The sequence below is a fragment of the Camelina sativa genome, chromosome 8, assembly GCF_000633955.1.
Source record: "Camelina sativa cultivar DH55 chromosome 8, Cs, whole genome shotgun sequence".
Lineage (NCBI taxonomy): Eukaryota > Viridiplantae > Streptophyta > Magnoliopsida > Brassicales > Brassicaceae > Camelina > Camelina sativa.
This window is the reverse complement of record NC_025692.1, coordinates 3623023-3640564: the sequence shown is the minus strand read 5'-3', so window position 1 is coordinate 3640564 and position 17542 is coordinate 3623023. Positions and strand designations below refer to the sequence as shown.

At 36.3% G+C, this 17542-nt stretch overlaps 3 protein-coding genes across 5 annotated transcripts; all 3 read right to left on the bottom strand.

Moving 5' to 3' along the window:
- Positions 270-5349, bottom strand: LOC104705985 (cellulose synthase-like protein D2). 2 transcript variants are annotated; one of them, XM_010422096.2, is made up of 4 exons: positions 4761-5349; positions 3356-4272; positions 2444-3251; positions 270-2321 (listed from the first exon to the last, which is right to left on the bottom strand). In XM_010422096.2, the coding sequence occupies exons 2-4, from the start codon at positions 4243-4245 to the stop codon at positions 579-581; spliced, it is 3441 nt and encodes a 1146-aa protein (XP_010420398.1). In that variant the 5' UTR covers positions 4246-4272; positions 4761-5349; the 3' UTR covers positions 270-578. The 2 variants fall into 2 exon arrangements, with proteins under 2 accessions (XP_010420398.1, XP_019083846.1); XM_019228301.1 differs by lacking the exon at positions 4761-5349 and adding an exon at positions 4514-4656.
- LOC104705984 (probable arabinosyltransferase ARAD1) lies at positions 6979-10219 on the bottom strand. Its single transcript, XM_010422095.1, has 9 exons — positions 9686-10219; positions 9406-9579; positions 8848-9005; positions 8609-8756; positions 8270-8385; positions 8037-8175; positions 7802-7912; positions 7590-7658; positions 6979-7291 (listed from the first exon to the last, which is right to left on the bottom strand). The coding sequence occupies exons 1-9, from the start codon at positions 10166-10168 to the stop codon at positions 7151-7153; spliced, it is 1539 nt and encodes a 512-aa protein (XP_010420397.1). The 5' UTR covers positions 10169-10219; the 3' UTR covers positions 6979-7150.
- LOC104769976 (TOM1-like protein 2) lies at positions 14137-17183 on the bottom strand. 2 transcript variants are annotated; one of them, XM_010422093.1, is made up of 4 exons: positions 17024-17183; positions 15489-16038; positions 14869-15132; positions 14137-14764 (listed from the first exon to the last, which is right to left on the bottom strand). In XM_010422093.1, the coding sequence occupies exons 2-4, from the start codon at positions 16005-16007 to the stop codon at positions 14327-14329; spliced, it is 1221 nt and encodes a 406-aa protein (XP_010420395.1). In that variant the 5' UTR covers positions 16008-16038; positions 17024-17183; the 3' UTR covers positions 14137-14326. The 2 variants fall into 2 exon arrangements, with proteins under 2 accessions (XP_010420395.1, XP_010420396.1); XM_010422094.2 differs by having other exon boundaries at positions 15489-16025; positions 17024-17181.

Genomic DNA, 17542 nt, shown 5'->3' with positions numbered 1-17542 from the left:
ATCATGTTTCATAGCTTGCGTCGCGTGTACGACTTTTTCGGTATGTGAATTATTTTCTTGTTCTTTCTGGATCCTAAAATTAAAATAGAAGATTGAGGTGAATCATAAATCCAAAGGAGGTATTCTTTTCATGTTATCATGTACTTTACATTTTTGGTTTTTGTAAAGTTTGGTTTCTTGTTTTACTATGGATTTTGGCTTTAGTAGTAACAGACTGTTTAGTTCCGCCACAAATCAAAGATTAATTACTTGCTGCAAATTACAAGAAGTAAAAAAAAGTTGTCTCGTTACATAAAAAGATGAACAAATGTAATGTGCAAAACATCCATGTCATATATAAATGTTACAACAAGAGAACCAAAAACAAAAATAAAGACAACGAGAGAAACTAAGTTCCTTCCCTGGTACGAATTATATTTAGCCGATCTCTGTCCTAAACATGACCCATATCATCATCAGACAGAATGAAAGAAAACAAAAAAAAAATCTAATAAAGGAATGTGTGATTTAATAATACAACAAAAAAAAGAGAAGTTTAATTTTCTTGTTTGTGATTCTTGAGAAGAACTCTCAACCTATCATGGAAAACTGAAGTTTCCTCCGATTTCAGTATTACCAGCCGGAGGATTAATGGCGACCCAAAGAAGAGAAATGGTAATGGCCACAAGACCAGACCACACATACACAATCGTTGGTGTTCTTCCTCTACGTCCCATAAGACCTTTAGCAAATGGATAAAGATGTGCCAAAACCCAAAAACTGAAGAATACTCCTCCAATCAGTTTACTCCACTGAGGAACCACACTGTAAATCGTCCTGCTGAATCCAACCGCAATGGCAATCAAATTCACCATAATGATCGTAATGGGAGGGAGCATAAGCGAAGTATATTTCACCATGTACAAATCAGCAAACTCGTCGTCAACATCATCTCCTCCTGATTTACTAGTGAGTGTGAAGTTGATTTCAACTCCAGCTACAACTTTAAGCAAACCTTGAAGCACAGCTGCGATATGAGCGCTTGTTCCTCCAATGAGCCAAAACTGTTCGTTTCTCCACCATTCCTCGAGTGAGATTCCAGACCATTTGATCTCTAGGAGCGCGAGTAAGCAGAGAGTGATGGAGATGGTGAGAAGGTAGACTAGGAAAGTGACGTTGAGCGTCTGCACAATGAACTGACCAGAGAAGAGGGAGAGCGCAGGGAGGAAACAGTAGACGATGAGGAAGATCGATGTGAACGGGTAGATACCAACGTTTAAGTAAGCTATCCTCTGGAGTATTTTCATCTTCGAGCTAGCGAGAAGAGCGTTGTTACGGGAGAAAAAGATCTCAACCGAGCCAGTAGCCCACCGTAGAACCTGGTGAAGCCTATCCGTCAAGTTAATAGGAGCTGTGCCACGGAAAGCATCACGTTTCGTCACACAGTAAACCGACTTCCAGCCACGGTTATGCATTCTATAACCAGTGACAACATCTTCAGTGACTGACCCGTAAATCCATCCGATACGTGATCCCCACTCAGTTTTATCCTCGTACCAGCAAGAGATAACAGCAATGGCTTCTGCTACGGTAGTTGCATCAAGAAGCTCTCTCGGAATAGTGAGTGCACCGGGCGGGCGCCCGTTTTTAACTGATGGATGGTCCGCGAGGGGCCGGCCTTGGAACTCAGCTACTGGGATTGAATCAATGAGGAACGTTGAGTTACCGAACTTCTTCGGGACTAGAGCAAGATTCATTTCTTCGTCATCGTAATCATTCATACGCAAAGCTATGTTCTCTTCAGAAATATTCTTCTTCTTCTTGCCACGAGGAAAACAACAACTCCAGCAACTTGGGGAATGGTCCTTGGCTCGAGGCGGATTGAAACCGTAAAGTGCAATCCTTCGGAAGAGACAACCGGTTCCAACGTAAACTGGACCCATAAGCCCATCAAGAGCTCTCATGTTGACGTCAAAGAAGACAGTGTTGTGATTAGCATATCGATCAGACGGATCAATACCTTCAAACCGCTGTGGAAACTGAACGTAGCAAAGCCTATCCCCGCCTCTATCCATCATGAAGCACATACCTTCTCTCAGTGCCTCAGAGTTGTATATGTAATGATCACAATCAAGATTGAGTATGAATGGTCCATTTGACATAACCGCAGAAGCTCTGACTAGGGCGTTCATGGCTCCAGCTTTCTTGTTATGATCATAACCCGGTCGCTTCTCACGAGAAACATAGACTAGGAGTGGGAGTCGAATATCCACATCGGTTAGATCAAGAAACCCTTCGGATACTCCATGTAGTGGTTCATCACTCGGTGGCTTCAACATCACCTGCATTGATCAATAATATGTGAAAACAAAATGAGATATTGAAGAAAGTAATAACATCTTGAATCTATGGTTATTTCCATGGATCTTGAAAACTTCAAAGAAAGTAGAAAAAGGCTTAATACCTGAATGATACCAGCGTGGTCGCTTTTGGCATGATCACTGGCAGAAGTCAACCAAGTCCCAGGCCAGTGAGTACCATCAGCCATCCATGTAGCTTTTGGAATCTTTACTGGCTCTAAAGGCTCATCGTCCCTGTTCTGTCTCTGCATCTTCATGGCTTTAATTTCTTCTCTAGCATGATAAGCATCAGAACGTCGCCTGATAGAATCAGGCAAGCTGTTAATCCTGACTTTGAACTCATCGAACTCACGCTTAACCCGTCTCCGATCCTTCACAAAATCAGACTTTACTTTGTTCTTGTAAGGATCTCTCTTTAAGCTAAAGTAAGAGTCAGGATTCCTCGGCTCGATGGTATGTTTACGACAAAAAGGAACCCAAATGTTTGCAAAGCTCGCAGCTTCAGCCATGGCTTCAAACGTAAGAAGCGCACCTCCATCATCAGATACATAGCAAGAAAGCTTCTCAACAGGATATTCCGCAGCTAGAATTGATAAAATGGTATTAGCAGTGACCAGAGGAGGTTCTTTATCAGGATCTGCAGTAGAGACAAACACATCGAATCCAGGAAGGTCTGACTTCCCGGTCGGGTTGCTGGCTGTGGGCGTTTCAAACTTTTCCTTCAGGACTTCAAGATCAGTGGCACGGTTAATCGGGCATAGCTTGGGAAGCTGATCAAGAAGCCAAGAAAAGGCGAACCAAAGCTCACAAACCACAGACATTCCCCATAACCATACAGCGTCTTGGTTTTGATGTTGAATCCTCCAAGTCAAGAACAATGCAAGAACAACTACACGGATCAATATCAAAAGCCTACAAAAAAAGAAAAAGGAGAAAACATCTTCTTTTAACATCTTATAGAATTGGAATTAGTAAAGTTAAACAATAATAAAACAAATACACTTGTCTTTTATTACCTGTATGGACTAATAACAGCAGCAGGAATCTTCAGCTTCCTAGTAAGTGGTCTCCACGGTTTGCTCATCAAATTATGAGACTCCATACCCTCACCATCTCCATCTCCATCTCCATCTTTACCGCTCCCGAAATTCCCATCCTTTGTCCAAAAAGCATTCCCATAACCATAAGTTCCACTAGTCTCAAACAACCACCTGTTGTGATCAAAATCTCCAGTTTGACTCCTCATCAAAGCTGATTTATTAGTTGACTTCATCAACGACAATCTTCTCTCCATCTTCGACCCACCACCCGGAGGCAGCATAGGCCTTTGCTGACCGTTCTCATCAGTCTGATCAGCCAAATCCGTTTTCTTGTACGGTTCTTTACACCCGGGGCAAATCTTATCGCCTGTATTGACCGCATCTAGGTAGCAGTCCCTACAGATTTTAAAGTCACATTCACAAGGGAGAAGATCTTGACCTCTCTCATCGCTCATAACCTTAGCATCACATCCAGGGATGGCGCAAGAGGAACCTTTAGCGCCAGCCATTTGAGGATGGCTAGTCTCTGTCTCAATCACTTTGTCCATAAGGTGAGCCCTCGTAGCGCTGTTAAACCCGCCGGTGAACATCGAGTTAGAGACATATTGCTCTTCGACTTTCTGAGAAATGGAAGGGTCCATTGGCTGGTTATCTGGAGTTGGAGGGATGAGAACTGTATAGTTCATGAAATCTTGATTACCCAACTCGCTGTCAAGATCGTCCCTGGAGTAACTAACATAGCGACCAGAGGAAGTTCTACGAGCAAATGTGACTGAAGAAGGAGCAGGTGGCCTTCCTGGCTCCTGAATATCAGAGTTGTTTGAAAGATTTGATCGGCTTTTACTGAAATGGTTATCAGATGCCATTGTTGTTGATCTACCTCAGGTAGATCCCTGAAGAAAAGAAGTAAACAACCAGATGCAATAAAGTCAGCAAAAGAGGAAACACAAAGACATCTTAATTGCAATCAAAACACATCAACAAAGAGAAAACAGATCAATCCATGGATCTCTACTAAAGTCTTCAATCAACAACAAGCTCATCATTAAAAAAAGAAAGGTGACAATCATTGCTTTTGTAGAAAATTTTAAAATCCGAAAACTCAAACTAGAACAAACAAAAAGGCATCATCACCTTTAAAAGCTATCAAGAAGACGACTACACTAAGACAAAGTTTCAAACTTTCAAATCCGAGAATATCTCGAAAACATCAACACACATCTTTCTCTCAGCAAATTCAAAAACAAAAGAGAAAGAGAGAGAGAGAAAGATGAGGACAAGCTATTGACATTCAGACAACAACAAAAAAGACGATCCCACCACGAACTTAATAAGAAAAAGAACATTAATTTAAAAACACACGATTTGCTGACAAGAATACCTTAGGAGCTCGCCCGTGACAGAGGAATAGAGAGAGAGAGAGAGAGAGAGAGAGAGAGAGAGGAAGAAACTCAGATCTTTGGGTTTGATAAAAGAAGATCACTTTCGTTTTAACAAATCTGTATGAAGTATTCAACGCGGTCGTGTCGTGCCACCCAACTGGATATTATGAGGCATATGATAAATTGAGAAGCGATAGTGAAAGGGAGAGAGAGAGAGATAAGAAGAAGAAGAAGAAGAAGAAGAGGAGGAGAAAAAGACTTAGTCGTGTGAGCAAATACTTAAGCACTCCCTGCTTAACTAATACACGTTATGATAGCAACGATTAGCCCCAAAAACCCAATTTTTATATTCAAAGATCTTAGCTTCTGTATATTTCTATATATAAAAAAAACAAAGAAACAAAAAAAAAGTAAGTAAATAAAATTGCCAAAATTTTGTAGAATAGAGAGAAGAGAAATCAAGACAGAAGATCTTATTACTGAAGTAGAAGAAAAAAAAACTAAGACGCGGCGAGACAGCGAAGACGAAGGTGGAACGCCGCCGGGAAACAAATGGACGGAGCTGACCCTTTATTTTATTTTATTTATTTACAATTTGAAGCGTTTTACGGAGAGAGGTAATAAAATAAAATAAAAAGGTAAGAACGGCTCTATTAACTCTGGTCGGATTATTTTTTTCTACCTTTTTATCTTTTTTTTACGCGTTTTACATTTTCATTATTTCCATTTTTGTTTTTCTTTCTTTCTATACTGAATAAATGATTCCATAAATTATTTACTTGCTAAAAATCACTCTAATTCCCTTAGATCACGATTTTATTCGCTCACCTACTACATTAATGTTTAGAGCAAAGTAAAGAAAATAAATCCAAGTTTAAAAATAATAAATTCACGATTATTCGACGCTTCTCTTGGAAGCACAAAGTCATAGACGCGGCCTTACACCTTTATACGCAGAGTTACAAGCTTTGATCTGGGCTATGAGTCAGTGTTGGCGGCAGAGTTGATTGTCAAGTCTATAAGATGAATTGTACAGAGTTAGTTGCGATGATGCAGATGTCTGATGATTAGCCCGTTTTTTCGAATCTGCTGGAGAATCTCTCTTTGCTCAAAATATCTTTCCCTTTCTTCACCCTGACTAGGATATCACGAGAGTCCAACGTAAAGGCAGACTATCTTGTCCGTTCTTCAAAATCCTTAATTTCTGAAATTTTGGTTGTAAACTCTTATCCTGAGTGAAACGGTGAAAACAAGATTACAAACCCACCAAAAATGGCTAACATAGCTATGCTGTCCAAGTAGCCTATACTAAGTCATTTGAGTTAACATGACTTATACAAAAGAATAAGCTCGTAGAGCCTCTAACACTATCTTTCTAGATGCAAGTCAAAGAGGAAACAACCCTCTCATTCTCAAGGTCTAAACTATTTCTTGTTTCTAAAAGATTGATGTTTAGAATATTTTACACATTTTAAGAAAACAATGATTACTGAGTATCAAAGAGATAATATTTAATTTTAAATCAATAACAATTCAAATATTTAATTTTAAATCAATAACAATTTAAAATTTTAAATATTTTCAATGATTACTTATTGAAGTTTATAAAACATCAATTTTTGTGGGACAAAAAAATATTCTAAAACATCAAAGATAAGAGAGAAAAAACAAAAAAGAATGTCGTTGGGGGACGTGATTTTGGGGACTCAAATCAAACGTGTAAGCACACACAGAAAGAGACGATGACGGGTGCTTTGGACAATTTCGAAAAGGAAAAGGAAATATGTACGCGGTCTCTGGAGTATTTCAAGCCTTTTTATTTTATTTTCTACAAATGTAATGTTTTTATGCGCACTGTATTTGGTTGGGTTTAATGAGATAACGTGTGTACGTTGCATCGGTCAAAAGTGTCAATATTCCAAAATTTAAGGTCTTAACTACTACTACTAACCACGGATACTTTTCTCACTATCGTAAATAAACAATAACACAAAACATACATGCCAAAACACATCTAATACTAAATATCTGGCATTTATAAAGCATACTAAATTTATTTTCAAAAATTATGTGATGAATGAATGTCCATGTTCTACATAGATAGAAGTATAGAACCAACAACTCACACCCTCTCAGACCCTCCGGATAACTTCAGACGTATCGAAATTATAAACATCTGTTCGAAGTGCCTTCTATATAGTGTCTTGGCCCAAGGACTTGTCTCTCAATCCTGCCCTCTCAAGTTATCATAGTTCCATTCATTCTTTAACCACAAGTTGCGAATTTAAAAGTATGAGCATAAATTACATAAAATATGTTAAGCAAGATGGTGAAATTTTTTTTGGATAAACACTCAACAGTATATTTATCTGGGTCAGAGTGATAGGTTTTAAGACAAGAGAGGACTGAAAGAATTGGAAGCTGTTGAGTTGGGTCTCCAGCAATCACATCTGCAAATACTCCTAGATCCTTCCACGACCCGCTGTGACCTCCTCGTGTGAAGCTTGATATTCACCAGCTTTCCGGCCATCTGCCATTGACAACAAGAACATCAAGATTTTCTGAATCTTAGATTTATACATTGCAGTAAGTTCTACACCATCAAATGAGTGTAATCAAAGGCAAATACTAAACCACGGCGGATCAACGAAGAGACCTTGAATTAGTCATTGACAACAACAAAGTGAAGTTTTTTTAATCTAATACTCTCGTTTTGCACAATATCAATACTGATTTAGTTACACCATGCTGCCAGATACTATAATTGCTTTCTATTTTTTCCCATATCGCCATATCGGTAGTATTATTTAAGTCTGGTAGGCACATACCATTCTCCATGTCAAGTCCTCTGGACCTAATGGCTGAGCAGGGCTCGAATATAGGAAATGCCGCGAGTACTGGAAAAGTTTATAGGAACCATATTACTTAAAATACATAAAGATCCACTGCACAAGTGACGCATATGAACTATGAAAATAGGTAATAATATCATTTTTTGCAAAATCAAAGTTTTTGAAGAGAAGGAAAAGTAAGTACATACTTGAGCAAGGTTATTATGCAATTCCTTGATTTGGAAGGGCTTAAGGCTTCTCAGATGATTTACAAGCCACCCTGGCTGTATTGCGTCACTGGAAGAAACAAGCACAGCAGCCTGAGATGAAAAACAAAAGAAAGAGAGCAAAAAGTCATACAAACTCTGCTTCATGTATATAGAATAATTTAGACAAACAAGGGTTAAAACTTAGAGCACCAGTGTCATAGGTTTTCTGACATACCTTCTTGTAATTAAGTATTCCTTCAAAAGGAAATTCTAACTCGTCACTGACTATAACAGGTATACAGCCACTGACAATGGCATCAAACAACCTCGCCGAAGATGGTGTGTCACCAGCAGGACACAAACAGAATAAAGATCTGACAGAAGGTAGACAAAATTAGATAAACAAGTTGAAAGCAAAGAAAGTATTGCACCGCAACCAAACGGGCCATGAAGCAACTCAGAATATACCTACGCATGCCACCTTGAGCTGCCAATTTTCCTCCCTCTCCAGCAGTCCCCTCAGAAATAATAACATCCTTGATACCACTTAGTTCTGCACCGAGTTTGGCACGTATTTTACCTCCCTAAAACAAAATTTCAGCAACCCATTGGTGAGAAACAGAATAGAGAAGGCAAAGAATGACTAAGAGCTTTCCCAGTATAGTGAGGCATTCCAATTATTCTTCATATAACAATAGAAGTATTCCAACTATTATGGGAATTCTAAATGTCACCAACAAAGAAAAAGGAAAGAGCATTTGATTGTAACTTATAAAGTAATAGAATTAGAAGTGGTATGATTCTCACAGCATTCCTCTTCAACCGCCCTCGGAAAAAAAGTAGTGTGGTCCTCATTGGTGCATTATTTGACAAGCACTTGGCATCACAAAGATCAACATTGGGAACATAAGGAAGAATTAGGTCTTTCTCCAGTGAAACTTGCCCAGGCTTATACCTACGACGTCAAGTTCAAACAGAATCAACAACGTATAGCTAAAGCAGACTACATGACTCATCAACAGTTACAGAAGGAAATCTAGAGTCACCAATTCCCAGTGGAGTCCATATCAGGTAAAAGCCAGATTGCTTTTTTCACAAATTTGCGGACGGACTTGAAAGACCAGGGATGGTGAATGGGAAATATGTGATCTCTTCCCTCGGACCTCTTCCAAGCAGGCTGATCTGTGACCCACTTCAAAGCTTCCTGTAGTTGGAAAAAAAAATTAAGAAGATGTTACCAATAACATACTTTTTTCCAACTAACCTGTATCAACTAAAAGCAAATAAAAAGCCAGTTTCAAGAATTCACATGCAACAGACTATCATGATGCCCTAAATCCCAGAGTAGGACAATTTGGTATCACCTTTTGCAATTGATGTGCTACAGTTTACAAACAGCATCTAACAGGATATCAATTCAAACAATCTTAGGCATTTGCTTCGCTAAAAACAGGTAAAAATATCAGTAAATCAGTATATTCAAGTGTTAAACCAGCTTGATACTTTTCAAAAAAAAAAAGCACATGTAGATGTAAACTACATATCTAAAATTGAAGACTTAATCTAATGCTAGATAATATATATAATCAAATCTCCACTCACACCCTATAGAGTGCTTTGCATTGCTGCTTCTCCAACAAGAAGAAGCTGATCGTAGTGAAAAACGGAACATAGAAGAAGTCAGCGTCTTGCTGCTTATGAACCCTCACGACACTTTTCAAACGTCTTTCGGATTCAGGAGAGATCAGATCAGCCCAAAGCCAATAGTCAATAGAATGCTGCAATACAGAAAAATTTAGCTAAGTTATTCAATAGATACAGTTAAGCTTCTTCTAACAATCTAACAACCAACCAAGTGATTCCAATTAAGCTTTCTTATAGTACCTGTTCTATAAGGCGGTGAACAGGGCTGCCATTAGAGGTAGCATTCGAAGTCTCTTTGTAAGTATTGTGAAACAACCAGAGAAGATCGAAAGTAAACTTCTTCGGCATCTCGTAAACGTAAACCTTAATCGGAAATCCAACAGGATCTTCGCTTAACCAACGATTCTCTCTCTCAAACACCATCTCGTCGAGCTTCCTCGCGTCGTCATCATCACTCTCGCCACGAACCGTGTCGTCTCTAACCGGTGAAGAGAGCTTCGGCGCTTTATGGATCAAGAAATGCTCGAGAGAGGCAACGAAGGAGGTCTCTGGCCGGTCCGACGAGTTTACATAGGATACGGAGGGTTGGGGAGCGGAGGAAGAGAAGATGGTGTAGAGAATAACGAGAAGAGAGAAGGCGACGAGGGGAATGATGAGGAATAGGGTTTTGGATCTGGGTCTGGAGGAAGTAGTACGATGATGATTTTGCTGTTTTCCAGACATCGTGAGAGAGATCTGATTCTTCTTCTTCTTCGATCCGAATTCGATTACAAATTTTTGTNCTCTAGTTTTTGTTTTTTTTTTTTTTTTTTTTCTTTTTCTTTTTGTTGACTTTTGCGATAGATAGTGAAGTGTGGAAACTGGAAAGTGGCAATGCCAATGCGCGTCACCTAATCGCGATTGCGTCTGCGATTGTAAACGCTAAATTGCATAATTGTCAAATTTCTCAACTCCGGCGCAATCCTTTTTACATCTTATAGAGTTCATTCTAAAAAAATTTCTTCCAGAAACTCACCTATCACCTAAAGGATTATTATCTGTAAAACATAACTTGAATCAAAGTAATATATTATAAAATGTTCAATTTTTCTTTTATTTTTTATCAGAATTTCCAATAATAATTTTCTGTTTTATTTCTTCACTTTAGTAGAAATAATTCACATAATATGATTACTAATTTATTTTATAATTTCATTCTAATTATAATAAACTAAAGTATATTTCAGTATAGAGTTTTATTCTAAAACTTTCTTCTAGAACTCACCTAAAAAGTTAACATCTGTAAAAAAATACAACTTGAATCAAAGTAATATATTATAAGATGTTCAATTTTTCGTCTACTTTTAATCATAATTTCCAATAATAATTTTCTGTTTTATTTCTTCACTTTAATAGAAATAATTCACATAATATGATTATTGTAATTTCATTCTAACTATAATAAACTAAAATATATTTTAAAATATAAATATTTATAGAGAAATAGCTGAATACATATTTCATTTTAAGAGAGAACAAAATGTATATTTAAAATTCCAATTTGATTAGCTTGAAGTTCCTGTCATATATTTATATTTATAGTAATTTTCATTTTTTATATTCAAACCAAAAATTCAGTTCTTTATCCACAATAAATTTATTTTTATGAATTTTTCACATATTTTGTTAACTTACATATTCTATCAAATATTTTGTAACTCTCATATTTATAATAATTCCATATTTTAAGGCACTAAATTTTAATTAATTGCAATTATTTATTTGTGTCTATGTTATTTTTTTTTCACCTCCATAGTATTTATAGCATTCTAATGAATGATTAATGACAATTAAAAATAAAATAAATAATAAAAGATATTTATATTTAATTTTGCATTTTTGTAATTCTTATATACTTTATGTAAGAGTTCAACATGTGTGTACTGTGTAGCATATGCTATTATGTTTATAAGAAGTTCAACATGTATGTATGATATATATATATATATATAAGATATGATATATATAATAAATATATATATGTGATATTTTTGTTTTAAAATATGATGAAATATTTAACTTTTCTATCATCTAAATTGTTATTAATTTTTTTTGGGATACTAGTACTACATATATATTTTTTTCTATATTATAAACATCAAGATAATAGTTTTATTTTCAATTCTACTTGTCATCCTTAAGTATGTCGGATATTTACAATTTTTCTTTTATTTTTATTCATTTTAAGAAAAATAATTCACATGAAATTATTATGTAACTATTTTTCAATTTCTATTTACTTATTCATATTATTCTAATCATATATCATTTGTCAGTATATAGTTAATTAACATATATATAATATGTTTACAATAATTATTAAAACCAAATTATTGTGAATTGTAAATATATATAAATTAGGTTTTGGTCTCACTTATACTGGTATAATTGAATCATTTTCCATATGATTTTTATATATGACTTTATCAATCATTCAGAAAAGCGTCTTTAGTTTTCAATTAATCATCTCGAATAATATTTATTTTCATAATGAATCTAAATAATATAATAAATAATAGGTAAGTTTTCTTCCATTTTTGGATAGTGGAAAAACTATTGAAGGAACTAAGAAAGCTATAAAACCATAATTGAGGAAATTTTTTTATAATTTTTGTACAAGTTTTGGTAGATACTTATTTAAAAGAATATTTATGTAATATAAATTATTAAATAATCAATTTATTCAATAAGTTATTAAACTTCTTTTAAAGTATATAATTATATTTTGGTTGAAACAATGCAACCAAAGATCATCTAATTCTGAATTAGTCGAGATACAATGGATATTATGAGTTCTTCTTAAACACTCACTAATTGACATACCTAATTACCTTACGTCCATACCTAACCAGTAGTTATACTTATAGTTATGTTGTTTGGGGTTAGAGTAGCGAAAGTGAGTAAAAACATGTTGAGAAAGTGAGTAAAAAAGCAAACCAAAAGTAAATCACTAGAGATCTAAAGTTTCGATTTTTAGAAGTGATTTTCGTTGTAACGATGATGCAGAAGTAAAAAAAAAGGCAAAAAAACAAGCCAGACTTTGATGCAGAGGTTCGAAGGGAACAAGAAAGGATAAGACAAGACGATCTCGCTTTCCCAGCTCCCGCTTATCTACTTCCACCAGAGGTCATCTTTCGCCATTGTTTGGATCATGCTTATTAGTTTTTTTTCCTAATGTCTACACAAAATTTGTGGATATGAGATTTAAGTGTTCTTCGTACTCATATCTTCTCAACTAATGTATGTTTGTTAAACAAAAAGTAAAAACCCATTGTAGGACTATATATGGTGTTGGTAGTCATATTTTGTTCTCTCGTTTTTTTACTTCTTGATAAAGAAAAATAAAAAAATGTTTCAAAGCTTTTGTTAGTAGATTCTCTCTTGTTGCTTGCTGCGCCATTGTTGTCATGCTTATTACTTTCTTTTTTTATATTTTTTTTTAATGTCTACACGAAATTTGTGGATATGAGATTTAAGTGTCCTTCGTACTCAGATCTTCTGACCTAAAATCTGAACTAATGTATGTTTGTTAAAACCATTGTAGGGCTATGGTGATGATAGTGTAATCTACTTCGGAAAAATCCAGATCTACTTCGGAGAATTGTCCCCTCAGTTTATTGTTGAACTACTGGAAACAAAGGGTATTGTTGGCATCATTGTTATTTGTAATCCTAAGTTCGTTGACTACGAGGAGGTAAGTGATATAGCTAGTTAGCTAGAACAAATATATGAATTTTACGGCTAAGTAAGTCACCAAGAAGAGACTACCTATTTCCTAGGCATACTGTTCTGATCGTCGCATATGGGTTTATGGCATACGGTACTCTGTTTTTAATCTGCAAAACAGTTGGGGATCTACATGGGGGAATTAAAGAGGGTATGCAAGAGCCATTTTTGAAGGTGGATCGGATGTGTTTTACCTACACAAGTTAGTGTAAAACAATGGATATTATGAGGGTATATTTATGGATATTATCTAATATCTACACTGTCTCTGTCTTTGTTTTTTTGTTAACGCCAAGAATTAAATATCCTATATCATCTAGTACTACATACACTATCATTTGGTGATAAATTTAGTTTTGTTTTCTTCCATTGTGATTTTTTTCTACCTTTAGTGTCTGGCTTTTGTGATTCTTCTTGGTTTTCCCGAATCAAATTCAAACTCAATTCAAATTCCTGTCAAATATTTCTTCCTAAGCGAGCTGGTCTTCATTATATTTAATTTCGCCTCATGCATATTTCAACATTAAATTGTCTGATCACACAGCCAATGTTAAACCTTATCACTTACATTGTCCTCCCTCGTCACTCATCTTTACTAGTCCAGTTTTTACCCGCTGGCCGGTGCTTCCAATTAAACTACCAAAATCGTAGATACCGTCGAATGTAATCCCACGAAAGCTAAGCAATAGGAATTGTACGTATCTGACAAGGTTATTTTTTAACCACCGTCACCGTAAGTCCGTAACTTATTAGTAATACGTAACATATGTTAGATTACTACGAAGTACGAACTATCTAAACAGTATATGAATAGTTCGTAAATGACATGATACGTACAGCACTACAGACTCGAGACACAATGGATATTATGAGCTCTTTCTTAAGACTCACTAATTGGCATACCAAATTAAAAGAAGTAAAAAAAATGTGTAAAAAAGCAAAACAAAAGTAAAACACATTTCAAATCTTGTGTCATACATAATACGTCACCTTTATAAACCCATCACACCAGTCAAAGAGATCTCCAAACACAGATTACTTACACTGAAGCTGTTCATTCATACTACCAATTCCATACAAGAGTGTTATTATTTCGCTTGAAAAAGAAAACCCATCTCAGAATCGAATGAGATCATCGTTTTTGGACGAAGGCTGCTCCTTTTTCGGGTCACGATCAGCATTAGTCGAAGAATCACCACCGCTTTTCTTACCGAATATCATCTCATCAAGATCATCCATCATGTCATCCCCACTTCCACTTCCATGGAATCCACCACGAACACCAGATGATTTTCTAACCAGAGATTCTTCTTTTCCATAAACCGGAGAGTCGTCGGGCTCTTCAGCAACAGGAATCATGGCTGGTTCGTGTGCGGTTAGCGGTGCAGAGGGTTTGTTCATCTCCTCATACTTAGACAGCGTTTTCACTAGCTCATCGTTCACATTCAAGGCTTCGAATAGAAGTGCTTCGTTTTCACCTGCTGTTTCGATGATTCTTTGGACAGTGGTTTGAGATTGACGACATTGTTGTACAAGTGTTGTTGTTAAGTCATCCTGCAAATTAGAGAGATGATGAAAATATATCGCGGATATCCCGTGTTATCCATTTTAAAATTAGATAATAGGAAATGATGCCAAATAATTCCGAGTTGATTTACCTGTAAAGCATCTTGTTGAGGCGAAGAGGACAGAACCGTGGAAAGAAGTTCAATGCTGTTTCTTGCTATATCGAAAGCTTCCTTTGTCTGCTCAGCGGTAAAGCTTCTTACAGGAGCATCATACTGAACATGTGCAGGCTCATGCACATGCTGAGGAAGATCCACATTTACTTCTGGTGCTGGAGTTGACCGAGCAGGAGTGAAAATAGGTGCCAAGCTCTCGTTGTCTCGTCCAGGGAAGCGGATACCTCTTGCTTTCAAGCTCTGCGGTACAGCAACAAAAATACAAGACAAAAACATTAAGACCTGATCATAACGAATTCTGACATCAGATCTCACAGCTTTTCATTTTTTCAATCAGTTCCTACAACTAGATTGAGCCAATTCAATGAAACACGAGTCATTTATCTATTTTATACAAAACCCATATGCTTGACATTATATTTTCCCAGGGCAAGAAATCTCATAAAGTAAGGCCAAACCACTTCAACTCAGCACGAGATGGATATGAATCAAGGATTTAAGATAGTGTTATCTTTAATAAAATAGTGTAAATGAAACCTGTATGGTAGAATTTAGTACCATAGCATTGGTTGATACAACTACCAGGTCATAGTTACCTTATAAGTTTCTTCGAAAACTGGTAGGTAGCGGAGTTCACTGGTCGATTCTCCCCAAGCTTCAATCAGTATCAAAGCTTTGTTTCGATTATTCACGACTGTCTGTGGATCCTCAATTAGCTTTACCATTTCATCAAGGACTCTTTCTGCTGCCACCTCTGAAAAGGCCTTCTCACAGTTCTTAACACATGTCTCAAGCAAAACCAAGGCAAGGTATTGAATTCTCGGCTGCTTCATCATTATCCTCTTCTTTATTCCACGGATCAACTCAATGCTATTAATCGTCTCTTGGTTTATCATATCACATATTTCCAAATTCATATCCCAGTCAGGTTCCTCTAGATTCTCCGTAGTAGCATCCTCGACTATTTTATCGGTCGGGTTTGGACCTTGAAAAAGTTCCTTGACTTTGAAGCTCATTGAGCTCACACCAGCACTGATCTTGTTGCTCACTTCCGAACCTCCGATCTTCAGGCGCTCGCCAAATGCGGTAACTTTGTCCATAAGATTGTCACTCATCTTTGCTGATACTCAAACCTGCAAATAAAAACTGTAAATCTAGTCATGCCCAAGAAGCTGGAAGCCTGGAACTGTAGGTACAGAGCATAACAGAAAATAAGCTGAAACATCTACTAATTCAAATATGCACCATTAATACTAAACAAAAACGAGCAAAAAAGGAGCTGCTTGTTGTATACTCATACAAAGGAGCCGTCAGAATCCAAACATGAATCTGCACAGCTCGCCTCCAGTATTCAATTTGTAAGAAATCACAACTAACAGTCAGAAAACACTTAAGAATTCTGCAGAGACTCATTCACCCCATAACCAAATACACAAAAAGGTCCAAATCTGAGAATCATGGTGTGTACTACTAGGTAATGAAAGAAGAATTATGAACCTAAGGCAGGCATCCATTTCAAGCTTACAGCTAGTGAAGTAAATAAGCATATATCTATTAGCCATTTTCCAGATGAGAATCATGTCTAAGTTAGACCTAAGATGCATATGCATGTTTAAAGTACTGCTAAGAACTGAAACCTAGAAATTCCAAGACCAATGGAAGATAACAGTGATTATTCCACCAGATCACCACATAATTTTGACAGACGTTGCTTTCTTTCAAACATCTCTGTACACAATATACTGCTTCTGATTTCATCCTCAATCTCTTGCACCCGAATCAAAAATAACATACACATAAATTTACTAAGACCCCAGATCAAAAACCTACCTACATGATCCTACATGATCCATCAGGTTTTAGCTTACACACGATCTACTCCATCATACAAAAAATCCTATTGATCCAACCAAACATTAAACAAGGTTTTAAAAGACGAATCTAATTAGGGTTTGCTGAGGAAAAAAAACCCGAATTCGATATTCCAATATCAAAATCCGAAAGAAAATATAAAAAAAATACTCAGTGATCAGCAAAAACCCCATGAGGAAAACGCACTTCATATCATCGAACTAGAACGATCAGCATGGAACAGTAAACCAAAAAAGCAGCAAAATCGTTAAATTTGTACCTTCTGATACGGCTACAAAGAGATGTGAAGCTTGAAGAACACAAAAGCTCGAATATGGTCGATCTGGTAAAAATGATGGGAGGAGGAAGACTTGAGATAGGAAAAGCTGTGACAAGGTCAATTCCCGTTGACGCCGTACATATATATTCTTCTGACGAAGAAGAACAAAACTGCGTTTTCTTCTTTTTAAGTTTGTTTGTTTGGTCGCTGGAATAACTTTATCCTAAGTACGTTTCCCTTTCTTTACGCTAACATTATTGTGTCAAGAAAGATATGCTTTTTATATTTCCTTTTCCTAATACTTTTATTTTTCTAATATCTGTATATTATTTTTTAAAAAATTCGTCTAAGCCAATCACGTTAGGGGAACTTCACCCAACCAACCAAAATAATCGATAACCAATTTTTATCATTATGTGGAATTTGAATTTTATTTGGTGAAAAATAACATTATATAAAACCATTAAAATTGTTTTTGATTTTGGTTTAGCTTAATGGTAGGCATTAAAGCTAAATCTT